Below are 24474 nucleotides of genomic sequence, written 5' to 3'. Positions count from 1 at the left end.
AAGGCTGTGTAGTTTTCCAAACTTTTTTTGTCTGTTGTTCTTGCTGTTAAACAAATTTGCCACTGATAGTATAGTGCAATGCCTTGCTCAGCAGCTAGTTTTATGGGATGACCAATTAGAAGACAGGTTGAAAGGTGGTGGGCTAGTTCCACCTCATCCAAGCTTCAAGTTTCAATGCCATAGCTATCGCTTCCTCCACACACCCCTCTTGTATGCCAGCTGGTGGTTCTTACTGTGGAGTGATGATTTGGTCATGGGGTTTCCAGCTGATTATCTTTGGTATGATGCTTTTTATTCTGAGACATTACATGAGTGGATCGGGGAATTGTGTCAGTGTTAAAGAGATATGCCCATGTCTGCTGTTTTCCCTCCTCCTGTCACTCAGGTATTTATTAGCAGCCTAAAAATCATGCATAAAAAGCTTCAGAAAAAGCTTTGCAGTAATGGCTCCTGTTCCTTCTAGCTCTCCCTTTTTCAAAAATCCCACTCTCATTGAAATGTCTCTGTTCTATTGCTTGTCCATGATCCCAGTCTGCAGTCTTTCCCAAAACCTGACCATTAATTCTTGGGAATCCTTCTATTTGGGAGCCCCAGAGGTTATTGCTTCTGCCACCTCTCGCCATGCCTCCTTTCCAGATCTAAGCATGTGGGAGAAGTGGGGAAGAGAGAGTCCATTTTCTTGAGTCTGTCTTTCTTAAATTGCCTGGAACATCCTTGTCAATTTCACCCTCCATTTTGTAGAATCAACTATTGTTAGAAGGCATCTTCAAGGCCATCTATCCCAACCCCCTGCCAGTGCAGAAAATGCGCTCTTGCAGCATCTCAGATAGGTGGCCATCTATTCTCCTCTAATAAGGAGAGTTCCAAGATAATCTGTTCCACTGTTTAACAGCTCATAGGTTCTTCCTCTTTTTTAGTTTAAATCCTTATTGTAATTTGAACCCATTGGTTTAGCTCCTACCATCTGGAGTAACAGAAAACAAACGTATACCGTCTATGTAACAACCTTTCAGATATTGGAAGATGGCTATCATACATCTTATTTTGTAAAATTCAAAAGCTTTATAAATGGATCTAGAGCAAGCATTAGGAGAGTTTATACATCTTTCTGAGGCCCCTTCTGCTTTGGATTAGAAATGAGGCTGGACTCTGAAGCTTTTTCTAGCTCCAGTTTTCCAAAATCGTTGAGGGAACACGGATGCCAGTTAAAATGGAATCCTGGCAAGAATCTTTAAGGTTCATGGGCCTTTTTGGAATGAGTCCTATAATAAACGAATGAAAGTTACTGGACCCAGCTTGTCATGAGAGAGGGAAACTTCAGCCTTCCTGCTGGAATCCCTTCTGGCACAAGGCATATTTGGGGATGGGAAAGGGAAGATAGATGATGCAACTGGCAGATAATGGACTGAGCAATGGAGGAAGAACACCAAACACTCTTAAATGATTGGAGGACAATCACTCATTATCCTGGCTGGAAGGAACCAAATTTTTTGTATGTTCCTGAGGAACACTTTGACTTTCCTGAGCTGGCCCATGAATTAATTGCTGCTTACAAATTGGGAGTTTCATCCACCTGTGTTCATGAATACAGCAGAGCAGGGGTGGCTATCCAGCAGCCCATAGGCCATATCTGGCCCCAAGAAGGTTTTTTTTGTAATCCACCCCAGATATATGTTTTTTAAAAAATAATATTAATTGACTGCTCCTATGGGTCCCCTGCTGTGATGCCATGATGCTAACCATTTTTGAACCACTCAATTGTCCCCCATTTTAAATCTTTTTTTTAAAAAAATTACTGACTAGTCCCATAGGTCCCCCACTATGATATCAGGAAGCTAGCAACTGAAAGTATTTTTGTGGTCCTCCAAGGCCCCCAAATTTGTCCATTTGTATTTTTACTGACCACTCCCATGAGTCCCTTGTTGCGTTTCTGTGATGGCAAAAATTTTTTCCTGACAACTCCCCCCCCCACTTGTTCTTAAAAAGAAAAGAAAAAAGAGGCTACATCTATACTTCAGTTATGTCCACTGGGTTGACCATGGGTCAGTGTCCAAAAAAATTTACCCATCCTTGCTTAACGGCTAGTGTTTGACTTTATAGGAGGCTGTTGAAATGTCTGGGCCTGTCTCAGCTTCTAGGGCTATAGCTTAACCTTGGTGATGCTATAGAGAAATGGCTTTGTATATACTTATGGGATTGGTATTTTAACTTGTTTTATGGTAAAAAGCCATACAATATGTCTTCAGGCTTGGCTTGTTCAGAATAGTCTGGCTTCAGCTGGATGTAAAGAACCTGAAATGGAGATTTCAAAATCTTTGAGTTGCCAACTGCTTGGTTTACTAGAGTTCTTGCTCTGCACTAATTTTTTTTTACAAAATTGGATCAAAATGATTCCCTTTGCTTCTTTCTAGGCTTCTGTGTGTGTGTGTGAGTGTGTGAAAACTGTCCATTTTACTCCATCAGGTGATATTTAGCAGGCTGTCGACAGGATTCAAGATCTGAATTTGTCCTGATGTTACATGTACAAATTGCCTCTTTGTGCCATGTCTTAAGCCTGACCTAGGGAGTTGCTAGTCGCTAACCCCTGCACTAAATTTTGTTTGAGAAACATTGTACAGCAAATTGTAATCAAAATGAACCTGCCTTTTTCTTGTTTTCTGCCATAATTCCAGTCTTTTCATCAGAATTTGACAGCAAATACTGCTGGGTAGACCAAGGCCCCTTAGCAATTAAATTTGGAATGTGGGCCCTTTAAAGATAAATGTGAGAGATGAGCTCTTGGAGAGCTACAACAGAAACACAATTACTGCTTAAGCTGTGTATTCCCCTCTGGGCAGTTTTCTGGGTGATGGGCAGGTGGTGCATGGATAGAGGCTGACTGCATAGGACAGCAAATTCCTGTCTTCCTACAACTCAGTTGCAATGCTGCTGACTAAAAAGTAATACAGAAGTATGCTTTGTAAAATAGGCCCAGAACCAGCACCTGTGAAACTGGCTGTGGCAAGCAAACTCTTGCATCTTGCTGGATAGGATGAGCTGCCTTTTCATCTTGCTGTATTCGGGACTTCCTTAATACAGACGAAAGCAAATCACCCTGGAATCCAATATTTAATTAAATTCCAAAACCCAGTTTTAAAAATTCTTTCCAAAACCCAGTTTTAAAAGATTATTGGGTTGGAAATATGAAGGGACTTCAGATGGTGTGGGTAGTAGGTCTTAAAGTATATTGTTTCTTGATCACAATGGGCTGTACCCTAGTTTTAAAAAGGTAATATAACAATGAAACTCAACCTTAATTAATTAATGATTAATATCCTAAAGAAGGTGTGGGGAACCCCTGGCCCTCCAGATGTTGTGGAACTGCAAGTCCTGTTAGTCCCAGCAAACACGGCCGATGGACAGGAATAATGGAAGTTGTAGTTCAGCAATATCTGGAGGGCAAAGGTTCCCTACACCTGTCCTGAAGACAAAGATTGCTTAGACATGGAAAAATGAAGAAAAGCAGATGACTGATACAGTTTGTGCTGTAGTATAAATTCCAGTTTGAGTATTCAGATGTTATATGTCCCCTCCTAATAAGTTTCTGAATTATATTTCATGGAAATCTAAGACTGGGTAAATAGGTATCTATCGATTAGGTGGATCCAGGAAGAAGTGGGATTTGAGCTTGCATTTTCTGGCTTGAGTGTTGTGTGGTGTTGTTTTCCCCAGAATGGAGTGTCTTTAGAGATGGAATTCAAACTACTTGTTGAAATGCTCTCGGGTCATAAAATGTATTGTAGAGACCTAGGCAGTGAGTTAGCAATTTGTGCATAAAATCACTGGACAGATTCACTCTTCTTTTCCTGTTGTGTCCCTTTTACTTACTTATTTACTTATTTTTGTCTATTAGATTGTACACTTATGAATGTAGGAGCACAGGAAGCTGTATTATACCAAGCCAGACCATTGACCCATCTATCTCAGTGTTGTCTATAGTGATTTATTTATTTATTTATATTTATTATACTTGTATACTGCCCCATAGCCGAAGCTCTCTGGGCGGTTTACAGTAACTAAAAACAAATACAATTTAAGATACATCTTTTAAAAAACAATTTAAAACACAATTTAAAAATTTAAAACAATATAAAACCGTGGCCGTGGTTCTCAAGGGTTTCAGGCAGGTGTCCCTCCCAGCCCTACTTGGAGATGCCAGAGATTGAATCTGATACCTTTTGCATACAAAGCTGGTCCTTTACCACTGACTTACAGCTCCTTCCCCATGGGCAGGGCATGGTTCAACCTTTGTTGTATATCAGTGTGTTTTGAGCTTATAGGGTGGTAAATTCTTGAAAACATAATTATTTGGTTGGGCAGTGTCACCTGGCTGATTCTGTGATGGCCATGTGGGAAAACCATAGAACCCTGACTGGACCCAAAAGAGTCCATTTCTAGAGTGAATGTTGCCTTGGGTGCTTCTCTGTCAGCACATTGGGATGTCACAATAAGTACACACTCATATAGATTGCTTTTTGGATTCCTTGAGCTGTTTAACATGAATGGTTCCACCTGCCAAGAGCACAGGAGCAGGTTAGTATAGTATTGAGAGACAAAGTGATTTAGCAGACAGCTTATGTGTTTCAAGCCATAAGCTTGCTACTGAATTTGGGCTATTGATTGACCCAGTCATTCCTAAGGAGAATTTGATTTAGTTTTCACAATGTAAAGAATGTAAATCTATATTTCCTTCTATTTATCTGCCCAGAGCAGGAGTAAATTAAAAACATGAATTCATACTTTTTTTGAAAAAAGCCATTAGGCTCACTTTATAGTAAACACCTTCTGTAAGAAGTAATAATAATAATCTATGCTTTAGCTAGAATATCTGACTCTGCATTCATGGGTGTTTTTTCAAATTAATATTGTACATATACATGCTAGAATTTCTCTTGTACTTTTTGGGAAGGACAGGAAGTCCAGAACACAAGCCTTCTTTGAAAATAAAAATATTCAGAGGTCCAGTCCATGACTGTGATGCTATAAGCAGTCTATAGAGGCTTGTGGCATTGTGACATTCCTGTAGTTGTGGTGGAATATAAATAAGTTACTTGTGTTTTTTCCTGTTATGATAAGCTATTGAATTGTAAGACTCTAGATTCACCATTTACTGTAACTGCTAGGCTATAGGCTGCACCAAATTAAATTTCTGAAACAGGAATGCATTATAACTTTAACATTATAATGAACTATAGTGGTAGCTCTGGTGGCCTGTGTCTGTGTAAGTCTATACATTTCAGAGTAACACTGAGCTGAATATTGCAGTAACCTCCACTTCCCTAGAGTTCCTACTGATTATGGATACATGGTAATGGTTATTGGTCTGCAGGCCCTCTTATTCCACTCTTTGTCTAGGAGACTTTTGCTAAGGGAATTGGGGTGAGGAGACGGTTTGTAGATATGTCCTCTATGATTCCCAGTATTAGCTGTATAAGCAGTTTGAATTTTGGGCCCTCAGCTAAACATTGGCATTCTCGTCATTATTGGGGAGGGGAGAAAGGCAGACAATTTAAAAAAGTATGGAGATAAAAGGGTGGCCAATAATAAAGGAAACCACTGAGTAGAGTGTGAGATTGGAATGAACTGAGATCCAGGTTCCTATTTAGTTTAACTTTGCAGAAAATGGTGATTGATTTCCATGGCTCTTAATTATGTGTGGGAAAGTGTAACAGGACTCCCTGATCAACATCACTGGTGTAACTCTATGGATCTTCCCTGCTCAGGACCAGGTCTTTTAAATCGATTTTAAATCGTTTAGCCCGGTAGTCTAAACCCATAGCTGTAGAACTTCACACACATAGATACAATGTAGTAAAGCAGGATTTTGGAATTCCACCATGGAATTGCGTATGGAAACATACATATTGCTGCTATTGCACAGATTATATGGATGGTTACATAAGGCTTAGAGTGGCTTTTGGATGTAACTGGATGTAACTGTAATCGCACAGATTATATGGATGGTTACATAAGGTTTAGAATAGCTTTGGATGATGGAGATGTAGAGGAACAGGAAATGCAAAGCATATAAACTCTCTGCTTCCTCAGCACCCGCATCACATCTAAAGCCAGTCTTGAAATCACTGGGCATTTCTTCTGCTATGATCATTAGGGCTTACTTAGGCCAGCTCTAGGATAGTCCTTGCAAGTGAGAAGCATACTCTTTACAGAAGCAGATGGGGGGGGGGACTTTTAGGCAGTAGATCTATATTAACTCAGATCTTGGTAGTCAGGAATGCCCTAGGCTTGATCCACTTACGGAGCATGCAACAAGCTTATGTGAGCCTTCCCCTGAATTGTACCCTGTAGGCTATGCCGATAATTGCCTTATCTCTCTTCTTTAGGCTGAAGAAGAGTTAGTAAAAGCCCAGAAAGTGTTTGAGGAGATGAACATCGATCTTCAGGAAGAACTGCCCTCACTATGGAATAGGTGAGCGTAGGCAGCAGAATTAATTTTGTGGGGGTGGATGCAGTTGGAGGGTAGGTTAAGGAGAACTTGACAGATTCTGACCATGAGAAAACATAACAAATGTATTGGTCCATTCAGTTTTCTTTGCTAAGTGAAGGTCATATGGTACAGTCCTGCCTACTGTTATGGCTCTGTGAGTGAATAATAGGAGGGAAAGCATCTGCCTGTGTCTTCATTAACTTGTATTATGCTTCATTTGCCAGTCGTGTTGGTTTCTACGTCAACACATTCCAGAGTATCGCAGGCTTAGAAGAGAACTTCCATAAGGAAATGAGCAAGGTAAAGATGGGTGACACTCTTCTCCCCCATTGTGGACCATTGATATGGCACCTGGTTTCTCCCCCATATATTTTCTCAATCACTCTAACAGGGGTCGCTGTATTATTAGATGGTGCTCAGGGATAATGGTTCCATCTTTAATGTGTATTAGGGTCTTTCACCTCACTAGTGTCTTCCTTCATGATGTTCCAGAGCAGAAGGAGCTTATGGGGTGGGGCAGACCTGCTGTGCTAGCTTCCCAGCAAGTGGGTTGCTGCTGCTTGCCAGTAGGAGTGATGCAATGTGATGGGGAGGTTGGCACGGTGGAAATGCACCAGTGGAGCCAGTCTGGCACTCCTGCTAGTGCATTTGCACTGCGCCGACCTCCCCACTGTCTTGTCCTTCCCTCTCTCCCTACCAGTAAGTAATAGCAACCCACCTGCCAGGAAACTAGTATAGTGGTTCTGCCCCACCCGACAAGCCACTTCTGTTCCAGAGCATGGTCTGAAAGCACATGAAGCAGCATCCTTTCTGAAACTAAGCAGCTCTGGGTTTGGGCAATGCCTGGGTGAGAAACTGCATGGAAACACTATGTCTGCTTCCTTGAGTTCCACCAGGGAAGAACACTGGGGCATAAAATGAAATGAAATAAATGTTATTTCATTTGTCCCTGCTCCCTCATTTTCCCCCACGCATCTGTCTTTCTCTATGCCCAGTTCTCGTTTGTTTTTCTTTGGAATGTTGAAGCTATTACCATTTTACCTTTAGAAGCCCGACAGTGAGTAACAAACTTTGAGGATCCTTGATTTATTCTATGATTGTATAGTTCACTCTGTCAAACTATTATATTTATTTATTTGTTGGATTTATATCCTGCCCTTCCTCTCAGTAGGTGCCCAGGTCCTAATCCATAAATAGGTCCTAATCCATAAAGGCCTTTGGTTTAGTGTCCAGTGCATATAATTAAGTAGGCTGTGCAGTTGCATCACAAAATTTAAATGTCTGCATATTGACATCTTCAGAATTGTCTCTACTACTGTGTCACACGGTGCTTCCCCTTAACATTGGGGAAAAAAGAATAATTTATATCTTCAGGTTTATATGAGTAACCTCTCTCCTCCCTTGAATTCTGCACAAATCCCACAATAGGAATCGGTAAGTATAAGGTTCAAAACAGTGGATGTAAAATAAGAAAGGTCCAGACAGCCTAGTAACATTATGCTTAGCATTCTTCCAACACTGTTGCATTTTATGAGCCAAAACCTTGGACAGTCTGTTACTATTTGGTAACAAGATTCTATATTCCTGTTTTCCCCATTTTTCCTTTGGCAACTATTTGTGTGTAAAAGGTCTCTTTTAGGAGATATCTGCATTTTAATAGAGCTGGAGAAGTACAGCTGGATTGCTGCACATTGCTGTCATCATAGATGACCCCCCCTTCTCCCAGCATTTGGCCTAGTATCTTGTTTTATGACAAACTGTGGCTCCCTAGCAACCCAGGCTGCTGCAGTTGCAAGCAAGGTTCCTGGCTGCAGATGGGAAGAGAGAGCAGAAGGAAGGCATTAAGTCCCAATGAGGAACAAAGACCCTGTGTTGACACAAGGGCCCGTAGTAATACAAGTATGTTATTGAAGGGGCAAAGAGGAAAAAAGGCAGGAAACAGTAGAAACATTAGCTGAATTTGTTTCCTAAATGAGACACAGACTTCACTAATGCAGCACCTGTTTCTGGAAGTCAAATGATGCTCACAGGACTTGGTGGTTTAGATTCTGTGATCGTGAATTAATGGGAATGGGAATGAATGGAAGAGCATTTCCCTTAGCACAGGGCCCTATTCCTGGGAATAGGAATATTATGGTAGGGAACTTCTGGGCTGCAGACCTAATTTAGCCCTTTGTGAACGTTGTTGCATAGTTGATCCCAGCAGATGTCCTATAACAGCTGATCAGTGTTTATAGGAAGCCCACTGGGATCTGCACTTTCAGCAAGCCCCAAAACTGGGCTTGCTGTGAATGACTTGAAGCCAGCAATGCAAAGAATCTTCCTCTGTAGGTGTGCCTTGAGCTGTGTTTGCAAAGGGTTTGGGGGGGAGGTAATTGTGACATCAGGCGATTGACAGGTAGGAGTCTCCACCACCTGTCAAAATAGCCTGCCTGGTATGGGGAGGTCAGGATCTGACCCACTGGCTAGATCCTGTTTCTCACCCCTGTTCTAGGCGTTCTTATGCATTTTCGATACACACTTAAAAAAACAACACACCTGTAAATCTTTCCTTTGAGTTTTTATTTATTCATTTTAATTTTTTTGTTTTCAGTTGAACCAAAATTTGAATGATGTCCTTGTGAATCTAGAGAAAGAGCATGCAACAAGCACCTATCCTGTTAAAGCTCAGCCAAGGTTAGTAAGCACTATCCAATGTCTATATCTCAAGGAATACAAGGAAATCTTGCATTGTGGGAAGGTGGGGCCACTCTGTGTTTGTGTTTGTCTTATTCTCTTGACTACAGTGTTCTGTTCTACACTGGTTGCTACTCCCTTGGCTTCCATCCTGCAAGCCAAATAATTGGCCCACTGAATGCTTTTCTTCCTGTGTAGATTTGCCTGTCATAGTAAGGGCACCATCTCACCACAAACACCCATCAACATGTTGTTATTAACATGGATTAAATATAGAGATGTATGCACCTTTTAAAAAACCCTATAATGATTGAATAGCAGAGAGAGACGGAAGACAGAGTGGTGGGAAACAAAATCTCTATAATGTTTTTTATGAATGGAGTCCTCAGTTACGGTTGCATCCTCTTTTTCTTTTTCTGGCTCTTCTCCTGTGTTTTTAAAAGTAGACTGACATACAGAAATGTAGCAACTGAAGCTTTTCATGGTATGTAGGTACAGTGATGGGAACACAAAATTTCTGTGTGTTGGGCCACTGTTTTAACAAGGTGTTAACAAGGTGGTAACCTTTCGCACAGTTCCCTTATTTTGACTCAGCCTGTACCTAAGCCTACGTATGTGTAACTGAACTAATCACATGTTCTTTCCCTGTTTTACCCCTGCCTTCCCTCCCCTTTCCTCCCTTTCCTCTGTTTTTTCCTCTGTGTCGAATTTTAGATTGTAAGCTCCTTGGGGCAGGGACTTGTTCTCTTGTACTCTGTAAAATGCCATACACATTGATGGTGCTATATAAATAATAATAAACCTTGTTCTCAGCCTTGGGGCTAAAGGCTGGCCCTTTGAGCTCCTTGACTCTGTTACTTGCGATTCATATTATTAAAGGTGGCCGGGGTGTGTGTCCATGTGTAACACCTTTTAACACACTAGTAAATTCAATAAAAATGGCTAGGGTTCATGAATAAACTTATTTAATTCTGCAGCCTTGAGGGTTTAACACAGTTAAACAGAACTAGATTAGGTCAACCATTAAGATGAGAGCTGCTTAGTTAAACATGCAAGTTACAATTTTTCCCTCCCTTGCCATTCTGCATGCAGCTGGCTTCCAACCACTCAGTGATTACATTTGAACAATCATATCTCAGCTTAATAAGCCAAGATATGCATGAGCCTTTCTGCACATTCATCCCCTTCACACCTCCCTTTGGAACAAAGTCTCTAAAAAGTCACTTTTCAGCATGAGTGAAGTTGTCTGAACTGGAAAACTATGATTACCAGCTTGGAATAAGGCAGGATATTAAACCAACTCCTCCTTTTTGATCTCTCAGCTGCTCTCATTTGTAAGTCAGTGCAAATTTCCCATTTTTGAATGATCATAGTTTATGTATTCTCCCATTGACCTGGGCCAGTAAGATGGGTATCAGAGACACTGTTTTGCAGTGGTTCTGATCCTACGTGAAGGGTCAGGTCCAGAGGGTAACACTGGGGGCAGGAGGAGGGGGCCCTTCGGCCTCCTGCTGCTTGGAGTGCCTCAGGTCGCCATATTGTCCCAATGCTATTCAACCTCTATATGAAACCGGTGGGAGTGGTCATTAGGAGATTTGGAGCACGATGTCATCAGCACACCGATGATACTCAGCTCTGTATCTCCATAACATCTGTATTGGGTGTAGCCATCTGACCCAATGTCTGGATGAAATGGTGGGCTGTATGTTGGTCGGCAAATCCAGGCTTGAATCCAGGCTCTGTAAGTGAGTGGTTCCTACATCCAGGAGATAGGACAGTTTCCTGTTCTGTATGGGGTTACACTCTCTTTGAAGGAGCAGATATGCAGTCTGGGGATGCTCCGTGATCCATGTTTGAAACCTCAGTGGCTAGGAATGTCTTCGACTGGTGTGACAGCAGCAGCAGTTCTTGGACTGAGATAGCTTAACCACTGTGGTCCAGGCACTGATAACCTCATGACTGGATTACTGCAGTGCACTCTGTGTGGGGCTACCCTTAAGGTTGGTCTGGAAACTACAGCTGTTGCAGAATGCAGCACCCTGGCTATTCACTGGAGCTGGCTATCAACAGCATGTGACATCAGCATAGCTACACCTATGTCATGAAATCTATTATCCTTGTATATTAGGGAGGCATCATCTGAGCCTAGTTTTTGATACCAACTTTAAACATGTTTTTTACACAACCTTACTGTGTGGCACAGTTTTACGCTTTTCTGATCTTTCCATGTTTTTACTTTTGATTTTGTGTTGCTTTCATGTATTCTCAAAATATTTTTCTCTATTTAGCAGAATAGAAATTTATGTGTAAGTCAGTCAGTCAATTATGGTTCAATATTCTGACTTGTTCCAAAGCTGGTAACCATAGTTTTCTCCTTCAGATAAAATGGGAAACCAGATTAATATATATTCTTGCTGTAGAAGTAGAAAAGCTTTTGAGTTTCTGAAGGAAATTTTTAATCAGGGTTAGTAACCATATATCAGTTTCTGCCCCCCCCCCAACACTTTGAGGAACTCATTTAGAGACTACCTCTTTTCAGCCAATATACCCTGCTATTCTATTGTGTCTTGTCATTTTGTTCTGAAGAAACCCAACACAACTTAAGGGCACAAAGGGGTATAGTTAAGACTGTGTAAATATATACACTTCTCTTTCTTTACCCTCTGCTCTTAAAGGGAAGGTAGGCCTCAACGTTGGATGAGATGGCCTCTGGCTCTCACCCAAATGCATGAGTGATGAAGTAATTTGGGAACTCAGACTCCCAGCTGCTCTGAGTCCCACACGCTGTGTTAGCAGTAATGAGATGAATGTGCCAAGGCAGCATTAAGGTAAAGATAACTGTGGCCTGACTACACTACTTTTGGAAAAGCAAGTGGAGGTTAGTGTGATATCTGAACCTGTTGCTTTACACCCACTGTTTCATAGATGCACTAAATAAATTAAATGTTAAAGCCAAGGAAAATAGTCTAGGGAGCCTGCTGCTGTCATACTCTTGGCAATGAACTGGGCACTTTGTGTACCCCAAAGATATAGAGTGATTGCTTATTGACCATCCATGATACACAATTCTGCACAACACTAAGTAAAATAGACATTTGATAAAAGCTTAAAAACGAGAACAAGGCATAAGAAGAATGGGAGAGACTGAACAAACACAGAGATACACATTAATCTAGCATCAAATAAGCTTAATTAATGTAATATACAAGCAAAGACCACTCCAGATGTATAATGTTACAAAGAAAGAGAGAAGATCCTAGGTCCTGTTAAACAATCCTGTTTAAAACAGAGTTGATTAGCCTGTGGTCTCCAGATGTTATTGAACTCCCACTCCTATAATGCCTGTCCATGCTGTCTGGGGCTGATGGGAGTTGAGTCCTACAACATCTGGAGGGCCCACAGGTTAGCCATCCCTAATTTAAAGGCATAGGAACCCCAGAGAAAACAATTTAGATTGACCCCTTCAATTGTAAGCTTCATTTACTCATCTTGCTTAGATTGTATATAACTTCAACTCAAATGGAATTTCAACACAGCTTCTTCTCTGGGGATACTTGGAAGGACTCTGTCATACTTGAAACAGCAATTTTATTTTGTCCTGTTCTGTGTGTGAGGCACGCCAGAATGGCACTGATTAGACCTAATAATAGTTTTGGAGCCAAAGGAAAGAGCTTGGGAGAAAATTGTGTGTGAGAAGGGCAGGATTAAAGTCACAGTAGTCTCTACACAGTACTGTTCCAGTAATATGAATAAGAATGGTAAATTCTTTACAATCATAAATCAACGTCAATAGTTTAAAGATAACAGTTAAAAGAGATGGAAAAAATTCTCAGATCAGTCAAGAGAGTAGGAGTGGTTCGCCCATGCACTCTATATAACCCCTTAAGAGTATTTTTGTATCCCCCCAAGATTCCCCCCATTTGTCACTTAAAAATAAAACATATATATATATATATATATATATATATATATATATATATATGGCTTCTGTAGGCCCCCCACTGTGATGTCATGGTGTCAGAAGAGGTTTATTTGTGCCTCTCAATTTTTCAAAATTTATTTTTAATTTTTAAAACATGTTTTATTTTTTAACTGACTGCATAGGTACCCCACTGTGATGTCAAAAAGTTTTTGTGACATCCCATGACTACCCAAAATTTGCCACTTTTTATTTTTTATTTTTATTCTTTTACTGACCACTCCTGTGAATTCACTGATGTGTTTCTGTGATGCCAGAAGGTGTTTGCGATTCCTCCAAGATTGCCAACATGGCCTTGGCCTGAAAAAGGTCAGCCGCCCCTGCAGTAAACTGTGCAGTAGTGCAAATGGCATGAAAGTCCATTTTAAGAAAGATGCTGAGTGATGGGGGTAAGAAGGCCATGAGCACCCCAAAAGAACATACTTCTGACTTCATCTAGCTCACCAGCCCAGGATCATTCAGGTCTCCATTAGTTTTGTGAGAGTGAGTTTTCCATAGGGTCATCTTTATGGCACATTTAAACCACATGCGCAGAACCATCACATGGGTCCTTAAGAGAACACTGATGCCTTGCTGGGGTCATGGATGGTGATATTGTGCAAAGGACTTGCACATTTGGCCCCATCCACATGATGGTGGGATTATGTACTGTGGGATAATCCCTTCAGAAAGGGACTCTTAACTCAAAGTATAAAGGAGACCACCAGTCCCTAGGAATGCAAATTTATTCATTTAAAGGTTCACTCTATTTATGGATATTGTGATTGGTAACTAGTGACCCCTGGCTCACTCAGCTGTCTGCTGGATTACTTCTTTCTAGTTTTGAACCTCCATCATTGCCAGGGGCAAATGGAAAGCAATGAGTCCTCTCCTTGTTCTCTCCTAATCTCCTGAACATTTCCTAGCACTTAATGGGTATTATTCTACTGAAAATATCCAGTGAGCATCCCCACTGCCAAGCTTATCTGATGTACATTGGGAGATGGCCCTGTAGGACCTCTTTGAATAAATATCTTCACGGTAACTACATTAGCTCATGCACGGAATCTTCACCTTTCTTTCTCATTGGTTGAGCCGTGTTGTAATGGAGATCACTTTCGTGTGCCGTCCTCAACAGAAAGAAAACTAAACTGTTCTCCAGGCTGAGGAAAAAGTTGAGCAGGTACCAGCAAGATGCACTCCCTGTCCACTCTGATTTGGATGCAAAAGCCAAGACCAGGCTGTATTCTAACAGCATAGTGCCTCGTTAACTTGTTGATTGTAATGGAGTTTCTGCATGATTCAAATTGCTTTGTTTTGGAATTCTTTTAGATTGCGTTTGTGTGTCTAAATAATCCTTTCTTTTTAAATTTTGTTTTAATAACTTCCACTCTACATTACAATTTGGCAATGAAAGATCTGTAAATCTTTACATTTCCCAAAGAATAAATGAATATCTTGTAGGTCTACTTATACAGTGCAGACTTCCTACTGAGAGTTGTTTAAGAGGACAAATCACAGCTGTGTCCCAGACCCAAATTTCCTTTTAAGTGCAGAAAACTTCAGGAAGACTTGTAGTGGGTCAGAGTAAATATAGGTGGGGTTTGAAGGGGAGTAGGTGGGAAAAGAGCAGGAAAAATGGGAGCGGCCAACTTCTCCCTCAAACTTTGCGGGAACTGCATCTTTAGGTCTTCCTCATTCAAAGTCTATAGCAAAATAATCTCCCCGTACCCTTTCTTCCTTTATAATCTGTGACAGGCTAGAATGGCATACATTGTTATTTTACTCCTCTGAAACAGAAATTTGAGTATTTTGGGGTAGGAGCCAGTCTTTTTACTTTGTTCCTCTATATCCCTAAAAATAATGTAGATTCCAGAGTCAAAGTGTGAGCTGGGTGGGTGCTTGGGGGACACCACATGTTCATATACTAACTAGCTTGTTGAATAAATATGCATGGTGGCTGGCATTACTGTGTAACTTTTAGTTAACAGAGAGAACTCTCAGTTGCTTCCTTCTCACCATCTTATAACTGTGCATGTCCTTGGATAAGATCTGAGAGCTAAAAGATCAGGACCCTGCTTGCTGAAGCAGAGTCCCATTTAAAAAGCAGGAGGAGATAGACATGGGAGAGGTGTGCATTGATGACCCACCTTTCATTATATGCTTTCTCCAATTCCCATACGAGCCTCCCATTAGTGAACAGGGTAGGGTCCCATCTTAAAACCAGGTCTCAAATATGCCTCAAATATGTTTACTTAGAAGTAAGTTTTACTGAATTCAGTGGGATTTATTTCCTAGTATGAATGCTCAGCCATGGACAGGAACGGAGTGTTTGCATCCTGTTCTGTTGCTAGAGTGAGAGAATTTAAAAAACAAAACAAAACCTTCCGAATACTGAGATGAAAAATGTGGTGAGGAAATCCAGCTCTTGTGATTGCTTTCCAAGAACCATGTGTTTCAATGCAGTTTGTCTGCTCCATTCTTGAGCTTCTTACTCTGTTGTTTCAATATGGTCTGCTGCTTTGTATCTTGATATGTGCCTGTAGACATCATAGCTAGCCAGTTGCTTTGGTGATTTGGAGATTGAAATAATTATTGTGCAGTAACTGTGTGGAAGAATGAAAGACAGTCAAGAGGTTAAACGTTGTATGCTTGATAGGTATATTAAGGGCTCTGCTTAATTTTAATGCAGTATTTAATAAAAGTCATGTTAATCTTAGGGGTTAACAACTTACTGTATTCAAGAGTCAAACTACAAGTGACATTAAGCACATAGTTTACCACTGCATGTATTGTGATCAGGACCATAGAATGCAAGAAGGTTGACTCTCTATTTTTCCTCCTATATCACAGTCCTGATGAAGGGCTTGTCCACACTAGAGTTTACTTTGTGTTTGCAGCTGCTTGCATTCCCATTTTATTTGCATAGTTCACATGACTTTACCCTCAAACAACACCAATTTCTATGCTTTCCCCCTGTAAATTCAGGTGTACCCAATATGGGAATAATCTGATGAGTGTGGGGAAATCACGCTGTAAACCACTCCACTCAGGATTACAGACTATTTATTTCAGTGTTTTGGGGTGGGTGGATCAATCATCACTTTCTACTACTTCTTTTTCCACACACACAACTTCTTTTCTGGCACTTCTGAGGCAGAGATTTTGTTTTAAAAAAACCAAGGTGTGCATGCAGCTATCTGCGCACATGCCCTGTCAGTACTTAATCAGCATAATAAAACCAACAAATTAGAAGGCACGGTCATACATAAAAGGGAAATGCCTACTAGTAGGAATGGGAAAGACAAAATTGCTCCTCATATACAAATTCAAATACGTGAGGGTGTGGACTTCTTCATTCTAATTGGAATGGGGGGGGGGAGTGGACTAGCAGCTAAATAATGCTCAAATGTGGACAACCCCAAAATCTGTTCCCTGAAGCAGCTTTATACAACCTCTCTCCAAGTAATAAAAGAGGCTTATTCAAAGGCTGATTCTGAATCTCTCTCTCTTGCAGTGACAGTACCCCTGCAAAAGCAAACAAAACACCCTCATCTCCACCTGATGGGACTCCTATCACCAGCCCTGAGACCAAGGCCATCAACCATGAGCCAGAGCCATCCACTTTGGAAACACCTGGGGGAGGCATCCCTAAGTCTCCATCTCAGGTAGTGAAGGTTGCTGCTATGTTTTCCTTGAGGGCATACATGACATTCTCACTTGTAGTTGAAGTTTTTTTGGCTGCTACTCTATGTAGAGCAATTGTCTTCTCTTCATTTACATTCTTCAACAATTTTAGGCAAACTGTAGCAGCTAATCTCTCTAACGCTGTACTTGCCTAATCCAGTTTCTGTATCTAGGAACAACAGTGCTTCCTCACCAATAGGAATCCTGTGTAGACTAAGCTGTTCTTGTTATGTAACAGGTATGGTATATGATGGTACTTAAAGGACAAGCAGAGACCATGGATAAACTAAGACAAATTGTGTTGGCATGCACAGCTTCTGGATGAACTAGTGGCATAGAGAATCAGTGGAACCAGGCAGGAAAATATGGAAGATAATTAGATTTCCCCCCCAAAAAAGGCAAATACTTCTGCCAGTTGCGAAAGATGCATTACGAATTCTGTTGTCCTCAATGGACATGAAACAGGTAAGTGAATTGGACCAAATATAAAATTAGGATACCAAAAATGCCAGATTCTGAGGGTTTTTTCATCAGTAGCATTTGTATTGGCTACTGTTTCAGATGCAATATAGCACAACATCTGCAGGCTTGATCTTGATTTTTTTGTAAGCATAATGAAATCTTTTTTTATAGTATTTATATATTTATTATTTGATTTATATTCCTCCCTTCCTCCCAGCAGGAGCCCAGGGTGGCAAAGTCAGTTATGCAATCACAGTGGCCAGTCAAAACCCATAGCAATTGTACAAAGTGAATAGCCTGTAGATTGGCAGTTACAGACCTATAATGATGTGCATCATGTGAAACATCTACCTCAAAATCTGGGCAGGCTTCTGTGTGTTAGGCTTCCGTGTGTCCAGCAGCTGAGGATTGCATGAATTGCTGGACAGAAAAGATGGCAGCTTCTTCCTTATAAAAAAAATACCGCAGGAAAATGTCAAATGTTAAAATATTTATATTATGTTTTGAACATTAATATTTTATTTTTGCTGGACTTAACTTTTCTCAGATGTACAGTGTGAGTGGCTTTTATTTGGCCTTTTCCATGTTCATTTTTTCCAGATAAAGGTAGGTTTTTTCTAATATTAAAAGAACCAAGCACTATTTTGAGAACATTGTGTTGTTTAAAACAGTAACCCATGGGTGCTGAATTCTAGCTGTGGTATATAAAATGTAGGGTAATGTCATAATCCAGCTTGTACTTATGCCAGGCTGAGGGGAGTTGGATGTGGTGGATTTCACCAGCTGGATTTCGGCTCAGCTGGGCTCAGCCAGCGTATGTCCCTCAGCCTGGCTCAGCTAGGACCCAGCTGGCTCAGCCGAGACCAGCATAAGTGGAGCTGGCATAAACCAGCATAAGGCCTGAAAAAGGGGTGTGTTGGGGGGGTGTCAGGTAGGAGCCAAGGTGAGGGGACTTATGCCGCATCCAACTCATGTTCAGAACACTCCTGCGGGTCCCAATCCAGGGAAAAGTTATGCCGAGAAATAGGTCAGTCTAAGAATATAGTTGTAATAGAAGTCAATGAAGAGGGCTTACTCCCAAGTAGGGGTAATCTGGGCGAGCAGGCTTTTACTTTCTGGTCTCTGTGCACAGCTCCAGGCTGAGCCAGTGTTCAGCCAACCCACAGGCTCCTGTATGACAATTGGATGCGACAGAACTTTATGCTGGTTTCTCTTGTTCCAGAACAACTTATGCCAGCTTCCCCTGAATTGGCTTGCTCCCTAAGTGTCACAATATTTATGTAAGGGCTGTCTGCAGGAAGGAATATAGTGCAATCATCTGCATGCTTCCACTGTAGTCAGTGGGTCCCAAGTAAGTGTGCATTGGATTGCAGCATTAGTATCCTAACAGAAGACAGAACTGTTGAAAGTAGGCTTGGTATCTGACAGTATTTTTTAACATCCCTCCCCTATTTTTAGTAAAGGGCCTCAAGCAATTAGCCCATCATCTAAGCAAAACAAAAGGATGGAATCCTAATTGGAAACATCCCATGTTGAGAGAGTAACTGCTACCAAGGAAAGATAATGCCCAGTCTCATCTTAGATATGTTAGGTCCAAAAAGTTATTTGGACCTGGTTTGGAAACATCTTAAAATTTGGATATGGAGAAACTTGAGGTTCCACTGTAAGTGTTCTGTTATAAAAAACAATTTCTAGATAGGCTGTCAGGGTGCTTCCTGATGCACATGCCAATCCAAACAGTTGATAGGTAGGATTTTTTGTTTTTTAAAACAGGGTTGCATATGCAAAGCCACAGTTAGTTCAGGGAAACGAACTGCACTTGCAGCACCTTTGTCTGTGTGTGATTCCTTATCCAGTTAGGGATATGCCTGTGGAAGTCTGCTGCTGTATGTATGCGACTCCTAGCTGGACTGAGAATTATATTTGGGGGGGAAAGGAAGTGAAGCACTGGTCACCCACCACAATCCATATAATTGGGGTGCCAATTGTTTCTAATTCATTTTTTTATCATTAATTTTTATTCAAATTTTCAAACAAAACAAAACAAAAAAGAAACAAATTAAACAATAAAATAAAATGTTGACTTCCGATTTGTCGCAGATCAGTTATAGGTCTATGATATATAACAAACCTGTCTCTTAACATATTACAAAATCACTTTCCTCCAGTAGTTATCAAGTCTGCTAGGTGCAGTAATTTCAATAGCCATTTTTCCATTATCAGTGTTAATTCCATCTTCCAACTTCCATCCTTGCACCCATAATAATCTTGCTGTCATACTGTCATAGTCATAGTCATATAGTAAGAGTCTGATGGGAATTTCCTTCATCACAAATATTTCCTTGCCATCAATTTTGAATGTGTTGCTGAAATATTGTTGTAAAATCTCTGTTCCTCTTTTTTACGAAATGCACTAGCATATCTCTTGAGAGTTTTTCCATTGTCACATATCTGGAATTAATTTTATAAATTTTCTCTATTTCAAGTTCCATCAAATCATTCCAGTCCAGAAATTCCATCGAAACATTGATAGCTTTATCTCTGATATCTTCATCAATTTCTCCAGGGACAACGCCGAATTCCAAACTGTAATCTTTATCTCCAGGATCCACAAACTCCAAATATTTTTCCAGTTCCACACTTGATATATCTGTTCCAATCTCCAGGACTTGCATTCTCCCTTCAATTTTTGCCATAAAGTCCAAATCTTTTTCCAATTCCACATTTGATATATCTGATCCAATCTCCAGAATTTGTTCCTTTCCTTTAATTTCTTTTTCATCTTCTATTGCTTGTCCATCTGCTTTTTTTCTCATATAATCCTTTATTTCTTTCAACTCCTGTTTCACTTTACCAAATTCAGTTGCCATCTCTTGTCTACTCTGTCCCAGTTCTTGTTTCGTTATCTTAATCTCATCCATTATCTTCTGAAACATATCCAGAGGGGACTTCCCGGAAGGATTGCTCCGCCTGTGGCTGCCTTTGAGATGAGCTTTGTCTCAGAGGAAGCTTTTTTCAGTTTAAAATCAGTCAAAAGGGAACTTTGACTGGTATAAATGTTCTCCCAGGCAAGGGTGAACCGAAGAGATTATCCACAAAGACTTCGTTGGGCTGTCGGTGGCTAGAATTGATCAGGAATTCCCTGGGAAAAGAAGGCATACCTAGCAGCCGAGGACGGAGTTAGGACTTCCAGCAAGCTGGGCTGAAAAAAGCGAGACGTTTTTTCTTTTAAACGATCCACAACGGGCGAGCTTTCTTCTGTCTAATCTTATCATTTGGCTTAAATTACTACAGTAAAAGAGATTTGTTTAAGAATCAGCAATTAAGATACCTGGGTGAGTTATACTTCTCTCTTTTATACAAGGAATTAAGGAGGAGGAAAGAAAATTTAAAAAGCTTATCTTATTCTTTATGGTAAAAAGCTGGCCTGAATTTGGAAACTATAAAGATTAAAACGGATGAGGGGCAACTTACCCGAAGAGAAAATCTGATTTAGATGATTATTTGATTGATATATGTCTGGGACTACTTTTTCTTGGACTACTTTCTTTAGACGAATCTGCTGTTCGTGTATGTTACTAATTGTTCAGCGCTGTGAACCAAATTTGTTTTGCATTCTTGGACGTGCGGGAGATAAGAACTGTGCTGGCCAGATGATGTCAACAGGCCTGGAATATTAACTCCCTTATTGCTGGAAAAAGAAGCAAATTACTCTTTGCTTGGGAATTGTGGCTATATTGGAAATTTGAAGGGTTTTTTTTTCCGGCTTTAAGAATGACAATCAAAGAAGTGGCAGAGACCCTGGATGTACCCCTGGAAGGGTTTCCAATTGTTTCTAATTCAGACAGCCTAATAAGATCAGGAGCAGGGTGGGTGGCACAGTGTTGGTAGCTCTAAGAACCCCCCCCCCTTGCAAGACGCACTTCTCCTTTGAAGTACTGCTTGCTGGGCTTTTGATGCAGCACTATAATTACACCTGGAACTACCCCCAGCCTCTGGAACAATTTCTTTTTGATCTGTTCTCTTTTACTAGGCTGCAGAAAACTCACCGTTTCGCTACACATATACAGGGTCAACAGTTAGTAGGCGGCTGAATATTTTACCTTCCTACATGAACAAATTTTGTAGCGCAAGGGCTCATGTGTCCACAAAACAAAAATTACTGTTATTCAGTGCGTTTGTATGTGTGCAGTACGGTTCAGTAGTTTTCCGCCCTGCAGATATTTATATATAGCAGACTCATAATGGTAAGCTCTCCTATATATGCTGATGTATTCTCTGGTTGTAATTTAAATGTTGCTTCTACTATCCCTTCTGCTCTACTGTGCCATCACATTGGGTCAAAGGTAGAGGATAAGGTGAAAGAGCTGCTGCTTGTAAATAGATGGCTTATGGGATTTTAAACAAGATATCACTTGACCACTCTTGAACAGGAACTGATTTGAAGCCTGTCTGATTTGTTTTGGGGACCAGTACAGTAATTAATGAACCAACCTGCAACTGTGCTACCTGCGTTTGAAACATGGTTGCTGTACTATCTAGGGGACTGGTCAAGGTAATGCACAAACAGAAAATATCTGTGGTAAACACTGCCGTCAGCTGTGGTTCTCTTTCGTGCATATTTAGGCTAACACATTGTAAGTAATCTTGGTTGTTTCATTTAGTATGCTCACATGCCAGAGGCAGATCCAAAAGGGCACAAAACACTTGATTTTTAAACCAGCAGAAGGATGCATTAATTTCCCCACAATAACTTGTTATGGAATATAAACAGTCAATGATGAAAGCACTTCAGCAGGACATCTATTAATTACTTAGAAATATTCCCAATAGACCTTCTTCCATACTTCAGTTTATATCTGCTGGTAAATTACTAAATTGGGTGTGTTGAGGAAGAAATAAAATCTGGAGAACTTCATTGTGAGCTTTTGAAAGAAGATTTGGCAATGCTGAGAGAATGGAGTTCAGTTGAGCCTTAATCAGCCCAATGATTGGTTGTTCTTAACCCCACCCCCTCATGCAAACAGCATCAAATATTTTAAAAATGCAGACAATTTCCTGCTGTATACCTACAGGTACCTTGGCCCATTATTGTGAAATAGGAGATGGAAAAAGAGAATGCATTTCTTTTTTTAAAAAACAACAACCTGCACTCTTGTCTGTTACTAGTTCTGTCTGCCCATGAAATCTTGAGTTGTACACATGGAAGGAACTTTATATAATAAAGTCTCCTGCTCAGTTATAGAAAGGATTCATTATTAAAACATATATCAACACTGAACTTTTTTAAAAAAATGGCAAAAGAGAAGACAAATCAATCCACCTCCCAAGAGGCACATAAAAGTGGACAGTGCACCCATTTAATGGGAAAATACACAACCTATGACTAACAACAAAAATTAAATTGCAAGCGGAACAACAGATCTCAGAGGGATAAATATAAAGTATGTCCAGGTGATGTGGCAGAAGATAGAGAAAGGTGGGAAAACCCCTTCCCTGACTGAGTTGTCAAAATGTATGGGGAAACTTTCTCTAAAGGACCCTTTATTAACAGCACTGTCTGAATGTTACTGTCTGAATTCATCTACTATAACAGAAGATGATAAGAATGGATTACCTGCATGCTGAAATGCTAAAGGTGTGTTCTTGGTTTTCTTGTTAGAGAAATAGTTTTTTTAAAAGTTTTCCAATTAAATGTAATAGCATTTGAAGAGGGCATGTGAGAAAACTAAGTCTTTGTCTTACTCAAAATAGCTTGCCCGCTTCTCCAGAACTGTGAAAAACAATGACACATTGCTCAATTGTGGCCAGAAGATTGCCATATTGAGTGTGCATGGTTTCCATTTGATTTGTAGTCCCCAGTGGGTATATGTGCAGATGAAGTGTTTGTCAGGTAATGGGGAGGAAGGGGTACAATTACTTTCCAAAGTTTTAAAAAATGTGAGAAGGGTGTGCATGGGGGAAGACGGCAGTGCAGACAAACACCCATATTGCCTCATACAGTGATTTATAAGAATGGCCTTTTCCAAGAGAGCTAGGCCCTGGACATTCCAGTCATTTCTGTACTGAAAGCCAAACTGCTAGGTTATGTCTGCTGTTGTTAATAATGGCTGTTCATATTGTTTAGGAAGCCTGATTGGCATGAGCTAGAACAGAATGAGCAGGCTTGCAGGATCTTTTGCTTTTTATTAGAACCCCTGAGGTCCACCAACCTGAGCCAGGAAAGTAATAGTGCCTGGGGGATGACGACAGGCATGCTCTTAGAATGAAGTAACAGTGTTTCTCTGAGCAGTAGCCTAATTTAGATTTCTGCCCCCAAATATATTTATCGCTAAAACAATTTGGAGTCTTGCCATTCTGCTGCAATTTGTCCAGAGATCTTCTATGAAGTGATCCCAATCCCAATCTACCTTCTGCCCATTCCTGTGCAAGAATATCTGAAGCTTTTAATTATCAACCAGTTGATAAACATACTTTTGAAATGGCAGCGCCATCTTGTGCATTAAATGCAGGTCTGCAGTTAAAGTGTTAAACCAAGAGATAAGTCACTGTGTTGCAAAAAGCAAGTGTGCGAATTATGCGACTCAATTCATTTTGGCATTTCCTGAGACAATCGAAGTTACCCTGATGGACTGATTGATTGACTGTCAACAACTCTAGTGTGTAGCTTAACTTGTTCATGTTCACACCATTTTGGAAAACTAGACCTGTTATCCTAGGTAAGGCAGCACAAGAGTTTTGTTTCCCAGTCAAAATATTGTACATTTTTGGAATGATCAAGCAGCAAAATGCCACTGAATATCAGCCTCCTGCTCTGACATTCTACCTAGAAATGAGACTCATCCCAGCTAATGTAGGTTTCTTAGTGTGTTCGGTAAAAGCATAACACCAAGTTAAGATCTGAGAAAGGAAATGAAGGAGAAGAAAATCTTGGTGTAACTGATACGGATAATGTGACCCCCAAGGGTGGCCCATGATGTTAAAAATAAAAATAAAAGCCTCAATATAACATATGCTGGGAGAATATGGATTCCCAGACCAGCCTAATCTTACTCTTGTGATTACGTATCACATAATCTGTGATTATCTCACAGAAATGCTGTGACTCCAAAAAGAATTGGACCCCAGTTTCTGCTAGTTTGTATCTTGTTCATATTTAGGCTTCAGAAAACCCATTGAAAGTGGTGAAGAGTTGTCCCAAGGC

General features: G+C 40.5%; 1 protein-coding gene across 15 annotated transcripts in view; it reads left to right on the top strand.

Annotated features, from left to right (window-relative positions):
• The window catches only part of BIN1 (bridging integrator 1), a 152150-nt gene that overhangs the window by 105240 nt on the left and 22436 nt on the right, over positions 1-24474 (top strand). For 9 of the 15 annotated variants that reach the window (XM_061609206.1, XM_061609203.1, XM_061609201.1 and 6 more), the window contains 5 exons: positions 6384-6469; positions 6712-6787; positions 9081-9163; positions 14260-14304; positions 16639-16789. In XM_061609206.1, coding sequence (XP_061465190.1) covers positions 6384-6469; positions 6712-6787; positions 9081-9163; positions 14260-14304; positions 16639-16789 — 441 coding nt within the window. The remainder of the gene's footprint in view (positions 1-6383; positions 6470-6711; positions 6788-9080; positions 9164-14259; positions 14305-16638; positions 16790-24474) is intronic. The other 6 variants (XM_061609202.1, XM_061609205.1, XM_061609212.1 and 3 more) reach the window with 1 other exon arrangement.

Source organism: Rhineura floridana, chromosome 2 (genome assembly GCF_030035675.1).
Source record: "Rhineura floridana isolate rRhiFlo1 chromosome 2, rRhiFlo1.hap2, whole genome shotgun sequence".
In the NCBI taxonomy this organism is placed as follows: domain Eukaryota; kingdom Metazoa; phylum Chordata; class Lepidosauria; order Squamata; family Rhineuridae; genus Rhineura; species Rhineura floridana.
This window is presented reverse-complemented; position numbering and strand designations above follow the sequence as displayed.